General features: G+C 35.3%; 1 protein-coding gene and 1 non-coding gene across 11 annotated transcripts in view; one reads left to right on the top strand and one right to left on the bottom strand.

The window, feature by feature from the left end:
* The window catches only part of Nf1 (neurofibromin 1), a 285,217-nt gene that overhangs the window by 80,409 nt on the left and 180,874 nt on the right, over positions 1-23,934 (top strand). For all 10 annotated transcript variants that reach the window (XM_087191932.1, XM_021248915.2, XM_021248918.2 and 7 more), the window contains exons 5-8: positions 6,454-6,560; positions 13,106-13,173; positions 13,391-13,466; positions 14,379-14,536. In XM_087191932.1, coding sequence (XP_087048058.1) covers positions 6,454-6,560; positions 13,106-13,173; positions 13,391-13,466; positions 14,379-14,536 — 409 coding nt within the window. The remainder of the gene's footprint in view (positions 1-6,453; positions 6,561-13,105; positions 13,174-13,390; positions 13,467-14,378; positions 14,537-23,934) is intronic.
* Positions 20,755-20,861, bottom strand: LOC147823818 (U6 spliceosomal RNA). Its single transcript, XR_015443340.1, has one exon. It is a non-coding gene; the product is annotated as a U6 spliceosomal RNA (small nuclear RNA).

Genomic DNA, 23,934 nt, shown 5'->3' with positions numbered 1-23,934 from the left:
AAATTTTATTTAGTGGTATATGATTTATGCTTTTATTATTTTGGGTAATGTTTATATGATAGACAGATGCTCATTAAATCTTTTGAGTAGTCACATTTTATATTCTGAATAATGATACACTGAATCCGCAAGGTGACAAACACTTACGAAATAGGAGGCTGGAAAGTTATAAAAAACAAAAGATCTTTTCATTTAGTTAACGACTAGATCAGCCTTAGTGTTTGAAAAAAAACTTTGATGGTAGACAGTGATCAAAAGAATATGGTAAAGGGCCAGGGATTTAGCTCAGTGGTTCCAGTACCTGCCTCACAAGTGCAAGGTTCCAAGTTTGATCCCTGGTACAAAAACAAAAAAAAACAAACAAGGAAGAGTATGGTAGTCTATCCATTCATGAGTTGTGTCTCAAATTTTGTTAGTGTTCAAGACTGTTCAGAGGTGGCATCTCTGAAATAACATGTTTTAGACAATTTTATTTGCCTTTTCATTTAGTTAGTCTCAGAAATAGGACCTGATCTTATTGGTGGATTAATCACCTAAAAGATCATTATGATGGTGTAATTTGGGGGTGAGGTATCTTATGACTGTCATAGTATTAGTTGACTTAAAATATGCAAGCAACTTGCATGGCATTTATTTCTGAAGATTGATTTTTATATTTCATATAAAACAGGTGATGCTTCTTCATTCTCCTTGTGAAAAAATGTTTCTCTTTCAAGATAGGTTTGTTTTTAATAGGTCTGGGCATGTAGCTTAGTGGTAGAAAACTTGGTGAAATGCATAGGCCCTGGTGTTCATCTCTGGTTTGGGAGGAAGAGATACTGCTTTTCTATTTCTGTTCTATACTTTTCTTTAAGTGAAGATCTTAAAATAGCTTTATTATTCTGCCAAAGTATCCTGTGTTCTGAGGCTCGGTACTCTTTTTCTGTAGGAAATTAGCTGATTTCTCCATAGAATTATTGTACAACTACTAGATCTAGTTATATTGTTGACATACCACCAGGAGAAGACTCAAGGACTTTAAAAGTTACTTGATTTATAGCTCTGCTGATTTTTTTTTTATGGTTTTAATTCTTTTTAATAGTTTCTAGTTTCTTCACAAGTTATCTAAAACACTTAATTTTTATTTTTTAACATTGTTAATTAATCACATGTTTGTGTATGCTGACTTTCACAGTGAATTGTTTCCTCTCTGTAATCTTTTTTCCATTCCTCCCCCACTGCACCCCCCCCATTTTTGGTACTGGGGTTTGAATCCAGGGGCTCTGTACTAATGAACTACATCCCCAATCTTTTTACATTTTACTTTGAGACAGGGTCTCACTAAGTTGTCTACACAGGCCTTGAACTTGTGATCCTCCCTACCTCAGCCTCCTGCATAGGGATATCAGACATGTTCCACCTTGTCTGGCTTCCTCTTTGTAATCTTTGATTGCATACTCATATTTAATGAGGCTTATATTTTCTTTGGGAATCTTGTAGCCCTGGGCTTTGAGAGTGTCATGGTAGTTTTGCATTTCTTTTATGCTAAGTGCTTAGCTCTGGACATAAGGTAGGTACTGGTGGATTTTTTCTTTTCTTTCTTTTCTTTTTTTCTGGTACCAGGGATCAAACTCCGGACCTTGTGCTTGCGAGGCAGGCGATGGAACCAATGAGCTAAATCCCCAGCCCCTGGATTTTTTATTTATATAAGAGTGTGTAGTTCTTTCTAGTTCATGTTTTATGCAAGGTGCCAATACTAATCCGTGCACTGTGAGGATAGAAAGCTTTATATTCTTGCCTTTTTGGATATTTTAGTGATAGGTTTTCTGTACTTCTTTTGTGCTGACCACCCTTGATTTGATTTGATTTGATTTGATTTCCAGGCTTCAGGAATGCTGTTTAGGGATGGAGGAGCAGCTCAGTGGTAGTGTGCATGCCTAGAAATGGTGTTTAAACATCAGAAAATACTCCTCTCTGTAGCAATAACTGAGCTATTAAAGGAGTTAAACTTTTTATTTTCACAAATGACCAATCAGCTTTTCAAAAGATAGTGTTGCTAATCTATTATGTCGTGTTTCCTAAGGAGTCATGCTCCACATTTCCAGGTTCTTTTGCAGCAGCTGTGTAAGTTTTAGTGTTTCAATAAGTATTGGGGTCTTTCTCATTTCCAGTGTGAACAGCTAATGTTTTCTTACCCCAATGATGTGAAATACTTTAGTGTAAGTGCTTAGAATAATTTTAATGTTAGCTAGACTAACATAAGCTAAAGTGAGTGAAAGAACAATTTGAGAAGAACTTGATTTCAATTATCAAATAAATGTTTAGTGTGTAAGTCAGTTTTAAACTGGCCTAAAATGGTTAAAATTCAAGATATGAATAAGACTGTGTACTATTTGTGCTTTTCAACCATCTCTCCTCTTGAATTAAAAAAATTAGTAATTCCATTGACCCGCTTACATTTTTGATGTCTATTAATGGAAATAATGAGGATGTCTTTTTAAGTACCGACATTTAATAGATGAGTGATACCAAGTTTTGTAAAAGCTGGTACCTGTGATTGTTAGTGAACAATAGAAGAAAAGTTTACTCTTTTTCTTTAGCCTGAAGGGAATTTTTTTTTCAGTCCTGGGGCTTGAACGCAAGACCTTGCACATGTTAGGCGAATGTTCTACTACTGAACTACACCCACACCTCTTTTTATTTTGAGGTGGGATGTTGCTATCTTGCCTGGGCTTGCCTCAAATTTGAGATCCTCCTGAGTAAATAGGATTACAAGTGTACACTACCATATCTGGCTAAGGAAATTTATCAGTTTAAAAGTATCTACATATTCGTTAAGTGTTCAGTTTTTCTATATTTGTAATAACTTCATATTCAATAGAAAGGAAGTTTTAGATTTAGAAAGATTTCTGTCTATATGCTTACATTTTGTGAAGGAAGGATGTTAAATAATCATATAAGCACATATACCGACTGGGAAAAGTACAATGAGAAAAGGCTTAGTTAGTTTTTTAATATAAAGTAAATGTATCTTGTGACTATAGACAAAACATTCATGTTTTTTGAAGTTATTCATTATAAATAGAAGTTAATAAAATTAAGGTTTATTTTACTTCTAATTTGAAATGTGAATTTAAAAATCTTCATTGTGCGAAACTTTTAAAATAAAATACTGCAGAAAGAGCAGCATTTCAAATACCTGTGCATCTCTTACTCTGCTCCAACTGTTATTAGTATTCTACAATTTTTAATTTTTCTGCCCTCTGTTTTTAGCACTTTAAAGCAAGCTAAGCCAGGCATAGTTTGGGCCAGCCTGGGCTACATAGTGAGTTCAAGGGCAGCCTGAACTGGATAGCAAGACTCTCTTTCAAAAAAAAGCAAAGCTCAGATATCACATCATTTCATTGGTAAATATTTCAGTATATATCTCTAATAGATTTAAGAAAATTTACCTACAATATCATTGTTACACCAAGTAAAAAATCATAATTCCCTAATATATCTTACTCCCAAGTTTGTTTTTAATTTTATTCCTCTCAAAAAATGGCTTTTTTATTTGGTAGTTTCAAATCAGGATATAAATAATATCTATACCTCACAATTGGCTGGTTTCTCTTAAACTTCTCTTAATCTGTATAGGCTCTTCATTCCTCTCCTCTTTTCCCCATGGTTTTTGTGCTGTGTACAGTATTTAACTGGGTTAGTTGTAAAGTTTTCTGTATTTTGTGTTTGAGTGAGTTTGAGTGGATTCAGATTCCTGGATTCTTGGCTGGGGAAAAAGAGTACTTTACAGATGGTGTAAATAGTTCCTAATGTATCATATTGAGAAACATATTCTGTCATCTTACTTTTAGTATTATGATTGATAGATTTAGATCTTTTCAGCATTATCCATTTATTATAAAGTTTCCCTTAGGTTTTAAATGTTTTTAATAGTTGCTGATGATCATTGGATTCATTATGTCATTGGGGGCAGCAAAATGATACATTTTGTGTTCTGTCTTTATTTTAAAATTATTATTTTGGTGGAGTTGGGGATTGAACCCAGGGCCTCAGGCACTGAGTTGTGATTCTTGTAAAAGATGTTTCCTTCATTATTTATATGTTTACTTTCCAATATAGTCTGTGTAGGGAATTCAGGATGGAGGCTTGACTTTCTCTCATTATTCATTCCCAGGATAAATAGGTACCCTAATAACTGTGACAGGTTGCCTATGAGCTTTTTTTCCCTTCATTTTTAATACTTGGAGTTTTACTTATTTTGTGTTTAAATTGTAGATATAATTCTTTTGGTGAGGGGGAGTTGTTGCTCGTTCATTTGTTTTTTGAGATCGGATTTTGCTGTGTAGTTCAGGCCTTGAACTCACATGTAGCCCAAGCTGGCTTCGATCTTGAGGTGATCTTCCTGCCTCAGTCTTCCAAGTGCTGTGATTATTGGAGTAGACACCATGCCTGCAATACATACAATTTTTCTGATGCTCAAATTACCTGATTTTTGACCTTTAGGAGTTCATGTAAATGCACACGTGGTTTTTTGTTGGTTTTTAAATTTTGGTACTGGGGATCAAACTCAGGTCCTTGTGCTTGTGAGGCAGGAGGCGGAACCACTGAGCTAAATCCCTGGCCCTCATGTGTGATTTTTGACGTGACTCTCTGCCAGTCGTTGGTAATTTCCTTGTGTTCAAACCCAAGGTGACCTAGGGTTATCTTGAACCATCTGCTGCCCCAATTCTGGAACTGACTTATTTTCCCAGAGAGCCCTGGTTAACTGCGGGAAATACATTTTAGACTCCTCAGTCTTAAAGATAGGGTTACAAAGTTTTTATTAGATTATCATGATTTCTTTTATCAGGCCTCTTTAGTTATATCTTCTAGATTTTTTTTTCCATTAAGTTTATTGGTACATTTTAGGTATAAAATACAGTTACATTCATCATTGGGATCTTGTACCATTACATGAGTATCTTGGTTCTTATTTTTTTCCCAGTTCCCCTGCCCACCCTTCCCTATTTGCAAAGACTTTGTTTCCATTTTTTTTCCTTTTCTCATTTTTTCTTTTCCCTTTTTTCCTTTCCCCTACCCCTCCCACTTCCCCTGCTCCTATAGACTTTTTCTTCCAATTACACAATATCAATTATACATTTTTCAAATTACAATATCAAGATCTAGGAGACATTACCACAGATTTTACAGGATTTAAAAGGATATAGAAAGCATATTTCAAAAATCTGTTTTGAAATAAATTTGACAACTTCTAAGAAGTACCTTGGAAGACAAATTAATGAAACTAACTCTGGAGGAAATATAAAATTTGAATAGCACCTATTAAAGAAAGTATATTCCTAGCTTGAAAACCTACCTGTATGACAACAGCAGGCTCATATACATTTTAACTGATAAATTATATCAAACAATTAAAGCAGAAAAAAGAGGGAACACTTCTCCCCTCATTTTAGGAAATCAACATTGTGCTAATCCTAAAACTGGATAAAGATAATAGAAGAAAAAAGTATGAACAGAGATAGAAATTTGTTTAACAAAACAAACTATTAGAAGTCAGATCTGGCAGGATGTAGAAAGTGGTTTTGTTATAGGGATGGCAGTGTTGGTTCAGCATTAGAAGATCCACCCCCAAAAGTCATCATTTTAACAGAGGAAAGGAAAAAGCCACATGATCCCGTCACTAGTTGGAGAAAAAGAATTGAACCAAATTCTACAGCTGTTCATGGTAAAAGCTATCAGGAGACTAGAAGTAGAACAGAACCTTCTCAACAGATTGAAGACATGTACTCCATACTTCCAGTGAGAATGCCTTATATGAATGGAGAAGATACAATGCTTTCTCCTTAAGGTGGGGAACAAGGGCAGATATGCTTACTCTTTATCTGTCTGTTAAACTTTGAAATCTAGGCCCCACCAAAATAGTCTGGCAATAAAATGACACAATTAGGATGGGATTGGCAAGGTAGAAGTAAAATCTTTCTATGTAGATGAAATGACCACCTACAGAGAAAATACTAAGAAATCTCTAGGAGCCCCTAGAACTTGTATTTGAATTTAGCAGGATTAGAAAACACAAGGTATATATAAAAATTCAGGTCTGTGTATACGTGCTATAAATGATATCTTCTAGATTTTATAGGAAATATTCTCAGGCTGGGGATTTAGCTCAGTGGTTTCGCTGCCTGCTGCACAAGTGCAAGGACCCATGTTCGATCCCTGGTACCAAAAAAAAAAAAACAAAAGAAAAAAAATATTTATTCTCTTATGTATCTTTACTCTTATAAATTCACCCCCCCACCCCCATATCAGGGATCAAACTCAGGACCTTTCACTAGCTAGGCAGGAGTGGCACCACTGAGCTATATCTCTGGCCCATAAATTCATTCTTGTGGGAAGAATCTGTTGAATTTACAATTTTAGAATTTCTCAATACTTAAATTGATAAATTATTTTTTGGCTTTTACTTTTCAGGTTACAGGAATTGACTGTTTGTTCAGAAGACAATGTTGATGTCCACGATATAGAATTATTACAGTATATTAATGTAGATTGTGCAAAATTAAAACGACTCCTGAAGGGTAAGTTTAAATGTATGATACATATGAAATTAATCACTGTGGGCCAAAATTATGATTTTATTCTATTGAACTAGAGCATCAAAGTAGGTTTTATTATGTAAATGTTCTTGTGAAATGGCCAGTAATTCATATGGTTCATGAACTTTTGAACCTTTGAAAAATAATACAATAGAATCATCAAGAATTCAAATAATAAATGCTAGTGAGGCTGTGGGGAAAAATCTTTGACATGGTTTGTGGAAATGTAAACTGGTATAACCGCAATGGAAATCAGTATGGAGATTCTTGAAAAAATTAAAAATAGAAATTCCATTTGATTGAGATATTTCCCTTTTAGGTTTCTTCCTGAAACATCACGTTATAGTGATACATGTCTATGATGTTTATAGCAGCACAACTCATAATAGTTAAATCTTGGAAGTGGCCTGTGTATCCATCAACAGATGAATAGATAAAATATGGTATTTACACTAGGCACTAAAAGGTTAGGATATTGTATTTTGTAATGCTATAAACTTACTCAGTACTTTGCCATAAATAAGGATAAGCTTGAGTCACTTGTAGGAAAATAGATGCACCTTGAGACCATAATGTTAAGTGAAATAAAGCAGACACACAGCTTAAGAATTGCACAGTACTTCCGGGGCCATGCCACTGAAGTGAGTGTCCTGAGCACATTGCTGAGAGGCCCCCAGCTTGCGAGACCACCTTCTATGACTTCAACTGGCTGCACGCTGCATGAAAATGACTCTAGGAGACTCTGAAGCCATGCAGTGGGCAGAGAGCTGGCCCCAGCACCCGGAAGGAAGCTCCCCCGCTGCCATCCCAAGCTCCTAGGGCAGAGAAGCTGAGCCGGTCCCAGCACCCGGAAGGAAGCTCCCCTGCCGCCATCCCACACTCCTAGGGCAGAGAAGGTAAGCCGCACGGGCGCCAGAAGCAACCCCCCCCACCCCCGTGGAAATGAGAAGACACGTACACAAGCCTCAAAAACAGACTTCCAGATCACCTACAGCAACCCCAAAGGGAAACAAGATGAAACAATCTGATAATCAACCACCTGGACTCTCTGAACTGGCAGCAAAAGAGGAACTGGGAAAAATGATATCAGAAGTAATTACTCAGATAACAACAAAGATTTTGCTCATGGTGCAAGACATGATTAATAAATCTAGAGAGGACACAGATAAAAAAATACAGGATCTGAGGGACATGATAGAATCCCAACATAGGAAAAAATGGAATCCATATAAAACAGATACAAACATTTCCAGGAGATTAAAAACTCCATCAAAAGTCTGTGCAGCAGAGTGAACCAATGTGAGGATAGAATTTCAGATATAGAAGATAAGATTGCAATTAGTGACCAGGAAAAGAAAAATTGCTTTAAAATTGTAAGGGAACATGAGAAATCAATGCGGCAGCTGCTAGACGATGCAAAGAAGAATAACATAAGACTGATTGGAGTCAATGAAGAAAGAGGAGAGAGTGCAGATGACATAAAAAAACTCTTCACAGAAGTGATGGCAAAAAACTTCCCCAGGAGGGGAAAAGAACTTGACATACAGATAAGTGAGGCATATAGGACTCCAGCTAGCTTTGATCAAAAAAAAAATCTACACATAGGCATATAATAGTTAGGATTCCAGAAATCCAACAGAAGAACAAAATTCTACAAGCAGTGAGAGAAAAGAAACAAATCACATACAAAGGAAAGCCCATCAGAATCACAGCAGACTTCTCAATGCAAACCCTCAAGGCAAGAAGAGCTTGGATTGATGTATTTCAAGCCCTAAAGGAAAACAGCCTCCAACCCAGACTGATGTACCCTGCAAAACTTATCTTTCAAAATTGATGGAGAAATAAGATACTTTCATGACAAAGAGCACCTCAGGAACTTCATGAATACCAAACCAGCACTCCAAAAAATTTTAGACAATACCCTAGGAAAAGACAATGAGGATCACAACCCCAGGAAACCCAGCAGAATGAATCCATTGAGCATGACAAATTAAACCCAGTGGGGGAGAATCCAACAAAAAGAAAAAGTCATGACAAGGCTTTTAAAACTTTTAACTTCATCTCCCTAATGAGGGTATAATTCAATCTTGTTATTGTACTGATTAGTATTTTTCTGATTCTAGAATTGCACACCATTCCTTGTGCTATACTGGCTATTTATCATCTTTTTATGTCTACATTTTAATTGGGTTGTCTATTAATGAGCTGTAAGAGTTCTTTATATATTCTGGTCATAGGTTATATGCATTGTAAATATGGTCTGTTTAAGGACTACTTTTCATTTTAATGATGTCATTTAAAGTTCAAAATTTTGATGGAATCTCATTTATCAATTTTTTTCTTTTATACATCATGGTTTTTTGTATCCTAGGTAGTTCTTGCCTACCCTGAATTCATAAATATTTTACCTTATTATTTCTTCTTAAAGTTTTATACTTTTAGGCTTTCCTATTTAGGTTCATAGATCCCTTCAAGTTATTTTTGTGTATGGAAATAAAGGGTTGAGGTTAATTTTTTATGTACGGATACCAGGTGTTCTAGTGCCGTTTGCTGAAAACACTTTCTCTTCCTCAGCTCTTGAATGGAGTTTATATTCTATAAAATGCTAATGTTCAATAATCTTTCAAAACTCAGTGGACCATATATGTGTGGTTCTATTTCTAGAATCTCTGTTTTTTTCCAATGATCTATATATCTTTCCTTACACCAACACTGCCTTGATTACTGTAGCTTTAGAAGAAGTCTTAAAATTAGGTACTAAACGTCTTCCAACACTGTTTTTTGTCTTTTTTGTCTTTTTTAAACTTTTCTAGGTCTTTTGTACTCCTAAATAACCTTTACATTTCAATATCCAATTCTTCATTTATAGCAAGTATACACAGACCTGAATTTTTATATATACCTTGTGTTTTCTAATCCTGCTAAATTCAAATACAAGTTCTAGGGGCTCCTAGAGATTTCTTAGTATTTTCTCTGTAGGTGGTCATTTCATCTACATAGAAAGATTTTACTTCTACCTTGCCAATCCCATCCTAATTGTGTCATTTTATTGCCAGACTATTTTGGTGGGGCCTAGGTTTCAAAGTTTAACAGACAGATAAAGAGTAAGCATATCTGCCCTTGTTCCCCACCTTAAGGAGAAAGCATTGTATCTTCTCCATTCATATAAGGCATTCTCACTGGAAGTATGGAGTACATGTCTTCAATCTGTTGAGAAGGTTCTGTTCTACTTCTAGTCTCCTGATAGCTTTTACCATGAACAGCTGTAGAATTTGGTTCAATTCTTTTTCTCCAACTAGTGACGGGATCATATGGCTTTTTCCTTTCCTCTGTTAAAATGATGACTTTTGGGGGTGGATCTTCTAATGCTGAACCAACACTGCCATCCCTATAACAAAACCACTTTCTACATCCTGCCAGATCTGACTTCTAATAGTTTGTTTTGTTAAACAAATTTCTATCTCTGTTCATACTTTTTTCTTCTGTTATCTTTATCCAGTTTTAGGATTAGCACAATGTTGATTTCCTAAAATGAGGGGAGAAGTGTTCCCTCTTTTTTCTGCTTTAATTGTTTGATATAATTTATCAGTTAAAATGTATATGAGCCTGCTGTTGTCATACAGGTAGGTTTTCAAGCTAGGAATATACTTTCTTTAATAGGTGCTATTCAAATTTTATATTTCCTCCAGAGTTAGTTTCATTAATTTGTCTTCCAAGGTACTTCTTAGAAGTTGTCAAATTTATTTCAAAACAGATTTTTGAAATATGCTTTCTATATCCTTTTAAATCCTGTAAAATCTGTGGTAATGTCTCCTAGATCTTGATATTGTAATTTGAAAAATGTATAATTGATATTGTGTAATTGGAAGAAAAAGTCTATAGGAGCAGGGGAAGTGGGAGGGGTAGGGGAAAGGAAAAAAGGGAAAAGAAAAAATGAGAAAAGGAAAAAAATGGAAACAAAGTCTTTGCAAATAGGGAAGGGTGGGCAGGGGAACTGGGAAAAAAATAAGAACCAAGATACTCATGTAATGGTACAAGATCCCAATGATGAATGTAACTGTATTTTATACCTAAAATGTACCAATAAGCTTAATGGAAAAAAAAGAAGAATTGCGTGGTTTCTCTTATATGGAATTTGAACTCTGAAGCCTAGCTACAGGTTATAGAAAGATCTGTTTAGCTGTTCTTGTGCTTAAAGAAGATAGTGTTTAGCACGATATCAGAGTTTCAGTGCAGAATATAATCAGGAGATTGTGACTGTATGATGGGAAGAGAAATTGAGCCAGGTGTCTCATTTCTGACATTTCTGTTTTCATCTCTCTTGCTGACTTACTAGCTTTACAGCATTACAACATAGGTTAAGATACTGTTTTAGTGCTTAGTTTTGCCTCTTAAAGAACTTGTCAATAGTAGTCCCAGATGGGGATGTTATAACTCCCAAGATATGATTTTAAAGCTTGGGGAAATGCTTTACTTGATTGTGTCAATTGAAATAAACTGACAGAAGGAATTGAATTATTGTGATAAGCAGAGACTCACTGTTTTTTTATTTATGAGCATTATTCATAAAATGAGTATGAATCCCTAAATTTCATTTCAGAAAAATGTTTCTTAGTTTTATGTATTATTGGACCCTGGCTAATTTGAATGCATAACTTTACAGTATGCTGTTCACATTTTTATTTTACTTTGTGTCTTGATCAAGGTATTTTGAAACAGTATTCTTAATGTCTGACCTAAAAGAAGGAGATGGGTTATATTAGCTTTGAAAATATCAGCAGTTGTACAATGTAATATAGTTTTCAAAATACATTGTTTTGTTTTCTTAACATTGTCCTGCCACCTGCCTCACAAGCACAAGGTCCTGAGTTTAATCCCTGGTACCAAAAAAACCCCAAACAAACACGGAGACCATTGGCCTGAAACTCAATAACTAGCTCACCAGACATTAAAAAAAAAAAAAAAAGACTCTGTACAGGGGAATATTATAAGGCTGTGTTCCATGTATATTACCCTTGTTCAGATTTTTTATCTGTGGCTGTTGGTTTAGTTCAGTGGTAGCACGCTTGCCCAGTGTGTATGAGACCCTGGATTTGATCTCTAGCACTGCCAAAAATGAGTTTATTATATAAGGATATTAACATTGTAAAAATCAACCAATAACTTAATCAATTTTCATAACTTACGTATTAAAGCAAAAAAATCACTTTAAATATTAGGACAAGGTATGAGCATGTGGATCATAGTTATTTTAGATTATAATGTGCCACCATTCAATTCATACTTGAATTTTGCAAGATTTTATTTTCTTTTATGTTTTCATGGTACTGGGGCTTGAACTCAGGGTCTTGGGCATGCTAGACAAGTGCTCCCCACTGAAGTATAACCCCTAACCTTAAATTTGTAAGTGGGAATGGCATTTGGCCCAACTCTTCTGAACAGCAGTTTGGCAGTCTTAAAATTATTCATCTTTTTGACCAGACACTTTCACTCTTAGGTATTTTCTTACCTTAAATAATATCAAAAAAGCTCTACATATAAAGGTATTTATTAATGTTGTTCATAATAGTGCAATACTGAAAATGTAGAACTGGAAAAATAACCTATGACTTAATTCAGTGACTTAAATATTCTGAGAAACATCAAAGCATGCTGGAAAGACTGTGGCTTTGAAGTTTAATTCAGTCTTGTAGTTGATCTGTAACTGTAGACAGAGTTTATAATAATTTGAACATTAATATTTTGAAAGTATTAACTATATTCTAGTACTGAAAAAAACAGTAAATGTTACTATTGTATACAGAGTCATCAAAGAATACATATGAGGATTTTTAATGACTTGGAAAACAAGTGGAGATACTATGCAAAGTGAAAAGGATAGATTTGGTATGGCCAATCTGATCTCATTATATTAGATATTTCTGCTTCATACATACATAGGAAAAGGGATAGAATAATATTCACCAAACTGTTAACTGATTGTCTCTGTATGGTAGAATCATGGATGTTATTTTAATTTTCCCTTAAGCGTTTTTGTTGTTGTTGTTTTTGGTACTATGCATTAAACCTAGGGCCTTCCCACTGAGCCACACCTCCAGCCCATTTTTAGTTTTTATTTTGAGACAGGGTCTTGCTGAGCTACCGAGGTTGGACAGGAGCTTGGGATCCTTCTACCTCATTCCAGAGTGCTGGGATAATAGGCATGCACCACCATGCCTGGCTTACATTTTTAAAGTTTTCCACAGTGACCATGTTTTATACTTTTTTTTGAAACAGCATATTTATATGAAAAGTAAAGGAAAAAATTTACAACTCAAGTTCAAGACACATGTACTTTTTATTTTGTCTTTAGTAGACATAGCTAGTGAGTTTGGGGTTTATATTGTTTTTACCTTTACATTGCTTATAAATAATAGTGGAACAAGAGTAGTATGTAAAAGAAAAGTTATTTTTGCTGCAGTTTTGGTCTGTATTTGTGTTCATTAAATAACTAGGGTTAATTGAAATAATTTTTTTTTTCTTCCCAGAAATAGCATTTAAATTTAAAGCTCTAAAGAAGGTTGCACAGTTAGCAGTTATAAATAGCCTAGAAAAGGTAAGCTATAATCTCTTTGATACTAAAATTATGGCTTTAGTTATACATTTTGCCGCCTTTGACATTTGAATAAAACCATGACTGAGTGATAGTTTCATTTTAACTTTTAGGAAGAATATATTGCAATATTTTTATGAGGGAAATTAGAAGTTGGGGTGTTTACTATATTAAGAAAAGTTTAGTACTTTCATGTAAAGACATGTTTTGTTGTTTGTAGGCCTTTTGGAACTGGGTAGAAAATTATCCAGATGAATTTACAAAGCTCTACCAGATTCCACAGACTGATATGGCTGGTAAGAAAAAGATTTTTAAAAAATTTTTATTTTAAATTCTTGTGAGTTAAAAACATTTTTTATGTTGTTTTTTAAATAAAAATGCTTTTGGGCTGGGGATTTAGCTCAGTGGTTCTGGCGCCTGCCTCGCAAGCGCAAGGTCCCAAATTCGATCCCTGGTACCAATAAATAAATAAATAAATAAGTAAATAAATTTAAAAAGTGCTTTTATATATTCTGTTGTCTGAGATCAAATGAGAAATAATATTTTCTGTCATATTTCTGAGTTACCTCTATCTCTTTCTCCTTTGAGCAAATAAAGAAGTTTGAAATGAAACTTTATCTTTAGAGTTATAATTGGATATTTCATGGCTTTCTGTTACAGAGAACTATCTTTCTTTTTGTTCTAAGGCTTTATTTCATATTTAGAGAGATATGTTTAAAGTAATAATACTCTTTTTACCTGTGAGGTAAAAATATTTGGGACATAGCTGTATGGTGGAGAATACAGACAAGGAGAACTTTGCTAATCTCTTTAGAAAGCAGTTTAGTCTTTATTGCTCAACTACATTACATTTTGTATAAGGAACCTGCATTTTGAGACAAAACACAAGATCAGCCATTGTAAAATGCCTGCTTCTCCATGGATTAAGATAGCCCTTCTGTTTCGCTGCCTCCTGCGCAAGCGCAAGGACCCGAGTTCGATCCCCGGTACCAAAAACAAAAAAAAAGATAGCTCTTCTGACACACGGACAATGTAACATTGGTTGTCTACTTAACTGAATGAAATTGTGTAGTTGTTTAACTGAACTTCCAAATTTATTTCTTAAAAATGTGGCCTTTGGGTTTTTGGATAGTGCTGCCTTTTAATTTAATGCCAGGGATTTTCTTCTCATCTAATACTGTCATTTGATATTTATATTTTTCATATAGAGTGTGCAGAAAAGCTGTTTGACTTGGTGGATGGCTTTGCTGAAAGCACCAAACGTAAAGCAGCAGTTTGGCCATTGCAAATCATTCTCCTTATTTTGTGTCCAGAAATAATCCAGGACATATCCAAGGATGTGGTTGATGAAAACAACATGAATAAGGTGAGGAGGGCAGAATTAAATTTCTGTTATGTCCAGATGTGAAACAGTTTATTTTACTCAAGGTGTGTATTACTTTAAGCTTATCATTCTTTAAGCAGATTATTTTAGGGCCTCATTTTAATTATAACCCTTTTAGGTTTCCTCATTTGCTGGTCTTAGCAGAGACAGTCATACTTTTATTTGGAAAAAGGATTAAATAATACCATTCAATGATTAAAGGTTTAAAACAATCTCTCTCTTTTTTTTTTTTTTTTGGTACTGGGAATCAAACTTGGGTCCTTGCGCTTGCGAGGTAGGCAGCGGAAGCGCTGGGCTAAATCCCTGGCTCTAAAACAATCTATTGATGTCTTTATTTTACCCCAGAAGACTAAATGGCAGTTCTGTTAAATGTAGTTTTATTAATAATCCCTTCAGGGATTGCCCCAGTAGACTCTGTCACTTTTATAAGTGTTATTTGCATGTACTTAGGTTTGTATGCACTTGGTCCTACTGAAATGACCTAGCAATGCATTTTAAAAGCTATTTTAGAGTAGTTTTTACAGAATTTTATTAAGAAGGTGGGCTACTACATTTACTATCTATACTGAAATTGATGCTATAACAACTGGTAATCCTGAAAGGATATTATACATTTTAAAAAAATTAATTTTATTGGTACATTTAAGGTATACAATATAGTGACATTCATCATTGGAAATTTGCACCTTTACATAATCCATCTTGGTTCTTATTTTTTCTCCATTCCCCTGCCCTCCCTTCAATCCTTCCACCCCAAGATATTATACATTTTTAAAAATGAAGAGCTGGTAGGGATTTAGCTCAGTGGCACTGTACCTGCCTGGCCGGCACAAGGTCCTGAGTTCAGTTTCTGGTACCAAAAAAAAAGAAGAGCTGAATATTAATTTTATTGTTTTATTTGAAATTCACTGTGCAGTTTTGCTATGAATATTTTTTTATTTGCTACTTTGAGAGAAATAGTCTTAGCTGACTAAACATGAAATGAGCTCCTACATTACTTGGTCATAGATGGAGATGTTCACAGCCAGTGGGATGATTTATGTCTTTGTAGAAATAGTGGATAGGGAATTTATGGATTGAAGAGGAAATAAATGAATAGGTAATCCTTGAGCATCTATTATTCTGTGGTATTCCTCTTAGGGATATGTCCCTGCTTTTGAGGGCACCATTTTTCATGTTAGATTGTTGGAATCCCTTCAAAATAGATTTGGTTTGTTTCTATTTACTGGGAAAATAAAAATAATAATACTCAGGTAAATTTATATAATAATCACAGCTATATCTTTCTAAATGTTTATCAGCCATTTGTATATCTTCAGGGATTTACTCCTTTTTCCATTGTATTTTTTGTCTTTATTGTTATAGAGGGGGTATATTTTTACTTGCTTTCTCTTTTTAAACGTTATGGATTCTTTTTGCTCTTTAGATGTTTAAAATATGCATGTGGTTAATCTGGTCTTGTTTTTTTATCTCCTAGCTTTTTGGTCAGATCTCTTCTCTCCCAAGATTTTATTTATTTATTTATTTGTTTGTTTATTTGTTTGTTTGTTTATTTATTTATTTATTTATTTATTTATGGTACCGAGGATTGAGGTCCTTGCCCTTGCACAGCAGGCAGCGAAACCGCTGAGCTAAATCCCTGGCCCTCCCAAGGTTTTATTTATTCATTTTATTAAGATATAATTCAGGTACTGAAAAATTCACCGCTTTAATGTGTTGTACCATTTGCTAATTTTTAGTATATTCACAAAGTTGTGCAATTATCCCTATTTAATTCCAGAGCTGATAAAGGTAAGAGAGTATCTCATCTCAGGTGTTCTCAGCTCTTCTCCCTCCCTTCAAAAACATAAACTATGTGAAGTGATGGATATGTTAATTAACTCGACTGTGGTAATCATTTTGCAATGTATATGTAAATAAAACAACATGTTGCACTCACTAAATATATACAGTTTTTATTTGTAAATCATACCTCAAGTAAAACTGAAAAAATGTCATTCAGAAAGCTACTAGTATTGAAATTACATACAAATTTGCAAGCACAGAATGATTAGGAAGAAAAAAAGTTATGTGAATATAAAAAAAGTTTGTGAATGTAACTCCACAGATACAAATGTTGAAAGTTACATTCATAAATAAAATGAAAATTATGTATATACCTGTAATATGAAAAGAATCAAAGGCATATTTCTTCATTCAAAAATTTTTATTCCATTGCCTGTTACAGCTTTATTTGTAATAGCCTAAATTTGAAAACAGATCCATTGTCCATCAGCTGAATTAACCAGCTGTGGTACCTGGAGATAGTGGAATACTAATGGAATATTATTCATTAATTAGAAGTAACTACTGAATCAACAATGTGACAAATCTCAGAAAAACTCTATGTTAAGTAAAAGAAGACAATCAAAACATACTGCATAATTTATTTTCTCTTTTAGGTTTTTTATTTTTGGTCTTTTTCATCTTTTGTATGATGTTTTCTTTTTTGGTGATACTGGAGCTTGAACCTGTGGTCTTGTACATGTTAAGCGCATGCCTTATCACTGAGCTACATCCCCAGCCCTGTATGATTTCTTTAAAAAGAATTTCTGGAGAAAAATTTAGGGACAGGGAATCAATTAATTTCAGGGGTGAGAGGCCATGATTTTGGTTGTGGATCTGTGATTATCCTTTCTCTGAATTAATTGTATACTTATAAGCTGCTTACCTCATGGCTACCAGGAAACAGAAGGTAAGAGAACCATAGAGGAAGGGTCTGGGACCAGATGTAGTATCCAAGGTTATACCCTCATGATTCACTCCCTTTCAGTAGGCCATGAAGTTATGGCATCAGACCCTTATCATTCAGTGACTCCCCAGAAGCTGATCAGTAGCCAAACCTTCAACACAGTAAGACTTCTTGGGGAATACTTTGGACACCAACCATAACACTATTGTACTTAATACTGCTTCATTCTGATTCTCAGAAAATGTGTATTTAATGACATTTTATTGTTGAAAATAACAAATTATTCTAACACTTATTTGTCCTAAATAAATAAGAATTTGGGAGTTTCAGTATTTTCTGTGGCCTGGAATTAATTGATTAGTTTATTTGTTTACTTGTGGCTTTTTGAGACAAGGTCTCCCTATGTAGTTCAGGCTGACCTTAAACCCACTATGTAGTCCAGGCTGGCCTCACGGTGATTAGCCTCCTGAGTGCTGGGATTATAGGCGTGTGCCACCATGCCTGGCTAAGACCTGAAATAATTTAAACAATAGAAATTATCTAATTACACATCAGTTATAAAATCATCAGGATTTGGAGCTTCTAAGTTTTTCTTTCACTTTTGCTTATTTCATTAATTTTAAAGAAAAGTAATAAATTGCCATAATAGAAGGTGTCTTAGTAACTTTTCCCATTGCTGAGACAAAATACCCAACACCTAAAGTTAAGGAAGGAAGGGTTTTTTCAGCTCACAGTTTGTAGAGGTTTCAGTCTATAATTGGCTGGCTCTAAGACAGGGTGGCATTGCAGAGGGCCATCAGAGAAGAGTAACAGGTCCTGGCAGGCAGAAAGCAGCAAAAGAAGCAAGTGAGAAGTGACAAGTAATGGCCACAGCAACTCTCTTTCTGTCTCTCTTATATGTTATATTTTAGCCCTAAGGGTGGGAGCATTCACATCCTACCATCTCACTGTGAATTAATTCTGGCATCACATCCTTGATTCCAGCATCACACACCCTAGATCCAGCCACCCCTGAAAAGCCCCACCTATGACCAGATGAGGATTTGGAAGGACATCTAGATGTAAGCTATAACAGAATGGCATTCAGGGAAGAAGCAAGCCTGCTTACTTCTGATTTTCAGTTTTATACTAACATATGTCTACTGGCTACTTACGAATATTTCTAAAACTAGCCTGTGTATCTATTATTTATTTAAAATAACTGATCACCTTTTCCAAGTACTCATGCTTATTTATCTATGTAATTTTTGACCTCAATTTTTAAATACTATTTTTATTTTTTATCTTTAAAAAGTCTTGATATGGTAAAATAGATATAAAATATACCACTTTAAGTATCTTTAAGTGTACAGTGTAGGTTTTTTGTTGTTGTTGTTTGTTTTGTCTTTTGAGTCAGGGTCTTACTATGAAGCCTGGGGTGGCCTGGAACTTGTGGCAAGTGCTGGCATTATAGGTATGTGTCACCATACCCAGCCAATTTAGTAGTTTTAAGTATAATTCAGACTGTTGTATAGCCAGACTTCAAAATTGTTTTGTTTTGTAAAACTTAAACTCTATACCCATTTAAACAACTCCTTACTCTTCTTTATCTACAACCCCTTGGCAGAGTGAATCTACTGTAAATTGTATGTATATACCAACATTTTCTTTATACAGATTTATACTTCGGTTGCTTTTGTCTTTATCCAAGTTTACATTTATCCTGTGCTTGCTTCGGCAGCACATATACCAAGTTTACATTTATCCAAGTGAATATTTGGTTTGTTTTCACCTTTTGGTTTTGGTGAGTAATGCTATGGTGAACGTGGTATACAGAAAACTTTGAGACCTTGTTTTCCATTATTTTGGTATATACCCAGAAGTAGAATTGCTGAATTATATGGTAATTCTATTTTCAATCTTTTGAACAATTTTTCTCTCTTTTAAAGTCACTTTTTTTGGTACCTGGGATCAAACTTGGGTCCTTGCACTTGCCCAGCATGCAGCAAAACCACTGAGCTAAATCCCCAGCCCTAAAGTTACTTTTGATAGTTGATCTTTGCTACAAACTGTATCTTTCAATTTTATCAGCATAGTTGTAGATAATTTCTGTCCATATAACATACAGCTTTTGTATTGTTGCCGTTCTGCCAGCCAGAAGGAAAGAAAATCGCATAGCAGAGCACAGAAATGGCACGCATCACTCTCATTTATATTTCACTGGCTAGAACTCAGGTCACCTGGCCACATCTAACTGGAGGAGAGGCTGAGAAATGTACATCTCTGGGAACATAGTGAATCTCCTTGAGATCAAAGAATAAAAGAGTAACGAGAGTAGAGAGGTAGTCAAGGATAGCTTAGACTGCTGTTTCCCTATAATTCAGTTTGCCTGCCCTCCCTCTTTTCTTTCCTTTCCTTTGTGTGTGGTAATGAGGATCAAACCCAGGTCCTTGGATATGCCGAACCTGCCACAGAATTTAAAAAATTGTCTTGTTATGCTGTCCAAGCTGGTCTTGAACTCATTGGCTCAAGTGATTCTTGCACTTCCATATCCCAAGTAGCTGGGACTACAAGTGCTTGCTGCCACATGCAGCCCAAGTTCTTCTTTATGAGTGAAAAGTTATATACTGAGGATCCATGTTTGCTGGGACAGTAATGCTGACTACATGTACTGAAGTATTTTAGATTTTTTTTTTTGTACCAGGGATTGAACTCGGGACCTTGGCACTTGTGAGACAGACATGGCACTACTGAACTAAATCCCTGGTCCTGTATTGATGCATTTTAGATGAAGCTTGGATAGAACTTTAGCTGAGTTTAAGTTAAAAATAGGATTTAGGGTGTGAGGGTAGCTCAGTAGGAATGTGCTTAGCATAATTGAGGCCCTGGGTCAATTCCCAGCACTAGGGAAAAAAGTCATAAATGACACAGATGTATACATATTGAAGGTATATAATGGAAATTAGCTAGAGGGCAGAAGATTGATGCAGGCAGTGATAAGCAGTGGAGACAGAGGCAGATGTTAGAGCAATCTGGAAGACCCTGTGAGATACATTGAGTTTAAACTTTTTTTTTGTATGTCCTTTTATTGGTACATTTTAGGTGTACAATATAATGACATTCATCTTTGGAGATATGCACCTTTACATAATCTCTCTTGGTTCTTATTTTTCCCCCTTCCCCCACCCTCCCTTCAACCCCTCCATCCCTCCCTATTTACAAAGACTTTGTTTCCTTTTTTTCATTTTCTCATATTAATTCCATTCCCTTCTTTCCTTTCCCCTACCCCTCCCACTTCCCCTTTGCCCCTTTTCTTCCTATTTCACATTATCTATTACACCTTTAGTCCTTATTTACACTTTCAGTTTCTCACACTAGAGAAACTATTCGATATTTACACATGTGTGTCCTATTTATTTCACTTAAAAGCATCGCCTCAATGTGCATCCATTTAGCAATAAATGTCTAATTTCTCGTTTTTGATGGCTAAAAAAATATGGGATGCTTCACGAATTTGTGTTTCATCCTTGTGCAGGGGCCATGCTAATCTTCTCTGTATCGTTCCAATTTTAGTATACGTGCTGCCAAAGCGAACACCATTGAGTTTAAATTTAATCCTTAGGCAATGAGGAAAGGGCCAGGGCCAGTGTTAGAGATAGTTAGGTAAAGTGGTGTTTTGAGGTAATGAAAGGAAAGTTCCAACTTCTTTCTTTCTTTTTTCCCCTCAGTATTGAGGATTGAATTTAGAACCTTTTGTACTGAGCTATATTCTCAGCCCATTTTTTGAAACGGGATCTCACTGAGTTGCCCAGGCTGGGCTCAAACTTGTAATCCTCCTGCATCAACCTTCTAGAGTCCTGGGATTACATGCCCAGCTAGCTTCTTTCTTTAAAACATTTTAAAATTATTTTTAAGTGTACAGTGTGGTGCCATTAGCACAGTCGCAGTGTTTTCCAGTGGTCACTACTATTTCCAGTACATTTTCTTAGTTATTTCAAACAGAAACTCTGTACCCAGTAAACAATAACTCCCATCTCCTTTCTCCTGTGCCCCTCACTCTATTCTTTCTTTCTTTCTCTTTCTTTCTTTCCTTTCTGAATTTGCCAATTCTACATTATTTCATGTTAAGTGGAGTGATGTATCTGACTTACTTAACATAATATTTCCAGGGTTCATCTATGTTGTGGCACGTATCAAAATTTCATTCCTTGTGACTGAATAATATTCCATTGTTATGCATATACCACATTTTGTTTATTCATTCATCTGTTTATAGACACTTAAGCTGTTTCTATCTTTTGACTGTTGGAGCAATTCATACTGTGAATACTGGTGTACTGTACCTATATCTGAGTCCTTTTTTTCAGTTCTTTTGGGTGTGTATCTAGAAGTGGAATTGCTGGATTATATGATAATTTTATATTTAACATTTTGAGAAGTTACCTGATGTTTTAAAATAATGAATAATAAATTTCCACCAGCATTGCATGAGAGTTATATTTCTCTGTTGGAAAGTAAGTTTTTTTTCTTTTCTTTTTTAAAAATTGTAGTCAATCTAAAGGGTATGAAGTACTATAGAGAAGCTTGTTGTGGTTTTGATTGCATTTCCCTAATGACTAATGAGGTTGAATGTCCTTTTGTAAGTTTACTGTTCATTTTATCTTTGGAGAAATGTCTGTTAAGGTCCTTTGCCCATTTTAATAGATTGTTGTTTTGTTTTCGAGTTATAGGAGTTCTTTACATACTGTGGCTATTAATTCTTTATTAGATATATGATTTGCAAATATTTTCTCCCAGTCTGAATTACTTCACTTTCTTCATAATGTCACTTGATGCAAATTTTTTCAGTTCTGTTGTTTGATTTGTTCAGTTTTTCTTTATGTAGTTTGTGCTTTTTTGGTGTCATATCCAGGAAATCATTGCCAAATCCAAATACAATGTTGTAATGATTTTTCCCTGTGTTTTCTTCTGCCAGTTTTTACATACAGTGTAAGTGGAGGGTCCAATTTCTTCTCCCTGCCCCGTACCATTTGTTGAAAAGACTGTCCTTTTTCCATTAAATAGTCCTAGAACTTAAAACTGGTCATATGTGTGAGGGTTTCTTCTTAAGCTCTTTATTCTATTCCATTGGTCAATATGTCTCTCCTTACGATGCCAGTATCATGTTTTTCAATTATTATTTCCTTCTAATTATTCAAGATTTTTTTTTAGCTAATCAAAGTTTCTTGAGATCCCATATGAATTTTAGGATAGTTTTTTTTCTGCAACACATGCTGTTGGGAATTTTTGTTTGTTTGTGGTACTGGGGATTGAACTCAGGACCTTGCGCTTGTGAGGCAGGTGCAGTGCCACTGAGCTATATCTCAGGCCCTGTTTGGATTTTGATAGATTGCATTGACTATGTAGAGTGCTTGGGTAGTTCTGTTGTTCTAATTGTTCATGCACGTGGGATATCTTTCCATTTATTATGTTTTCTTTAATTTTTTAGTAATATTTTTTAGTTTTCATTGTAAAATCTCATTTCCTTGGTTAATTTCTAAATATTTTATTCTTTTTAATAAAGTGGAATTGTTGCCTTAATTTCCTTTGCACATTTTTCATTGCTAATATATAACATCCATTTTTTGTGTCTTTTCTTTGTATTTATAACTTTGCTGAATTTATTAGCACTGTGTGTGTGTGTGTGTGTGTGTGTGTGTGTGTACTCTTTAGGGATTTCTGCATATAAGAGCATGTCTTCCTTTCTAATTTGGATTGGTTTTGTTTCTTTTTTTTCTTTTCTTTTTTTTTGGTATCGGGGATCAAACTTGGGTCCTTGCACTTGCGCGGCAGGTGACGAAACCACTGAGCTAAATCCCCAGCCCTTTTTTTTCTTTGCCTAGTTGCTCTGTCTAGAACTACTCTAGCGCTACTCTGTTGAACAAAAGTGGCAACAGAGGGCATTCTTACCTTGTTTTTGACTTTTGGGGAAAACCTTTCAGTCTTGTTATTTTGGAGTCAGGGTCTCACTATGTAGTCCATGCTATACTTGAACTCTCTTTGTAGCCCAAGCTGGGCTCAAATTTTAGAACCTCCTGCCTCAAATTCCTGAGTGCTTGGATCACAGAGGTGTGCCACCATGCCCAGCTTAAGCCTTCAACCTTACAATGGTAAATTGATTGATACGTTGTTAGCTGTGGATTTTTACTGTACGGCCTTGATCTTATTGAAAAATATTCCTGAGTGAAGCTCAGCCGGTCCCAGCACCCGGAAGGAAGCTCCCTGCCTCCATCCCAGGCTCCTAGGGCAGTGAAGCTTAGCCGATCCCAGTACCCGGAAGGAAGCTCCCCGCCTCCATCCCAGGCTCCTAGGGCAGTGAAGGTGAGCCACATGGGTGCCAGAAGCAACCCCCCCCCCCGTGGAAATGAGAAGACACATAAACAAGCCTCAAAGACAGACTTCTGGATCACCTACAGCAACTCCGAGGGGAAACGAGATGGAACACTCTGATACTCAACCACCTAGACTCTCTGAACTGGCAACAAAAGAGGATCTGGGAAAAATGAAATCAGAAATAATTACTCAGATAACAGCAAAGATTTTGCTCATGGTGCAAGACATGATTAATAAATCTAGAGAGGACATAGATAAAAAAATAGAGGATCTGAGGAATATGATGGAATCCCAACAT

This window comes from Heterocephalus glaber, unplaced genomic scaffold (assembly GCF_053883595.1).
Source record: "Heterocephalus glaber isolate CG9 unplaced genomic scaffold, H.glaber_assembly_v1.0 deba00001564, whole genome shotgun sequence".
Lineage (NCBI taxonomy): Eukaryota > Metazoa > Chordata > Mammalia > Rodentia > Bathyergidae > Heterocephalus > Heterocephalus glaber.
This window is presented reverse-complemented; position numbering and strand designations above follow the sequence as displayed.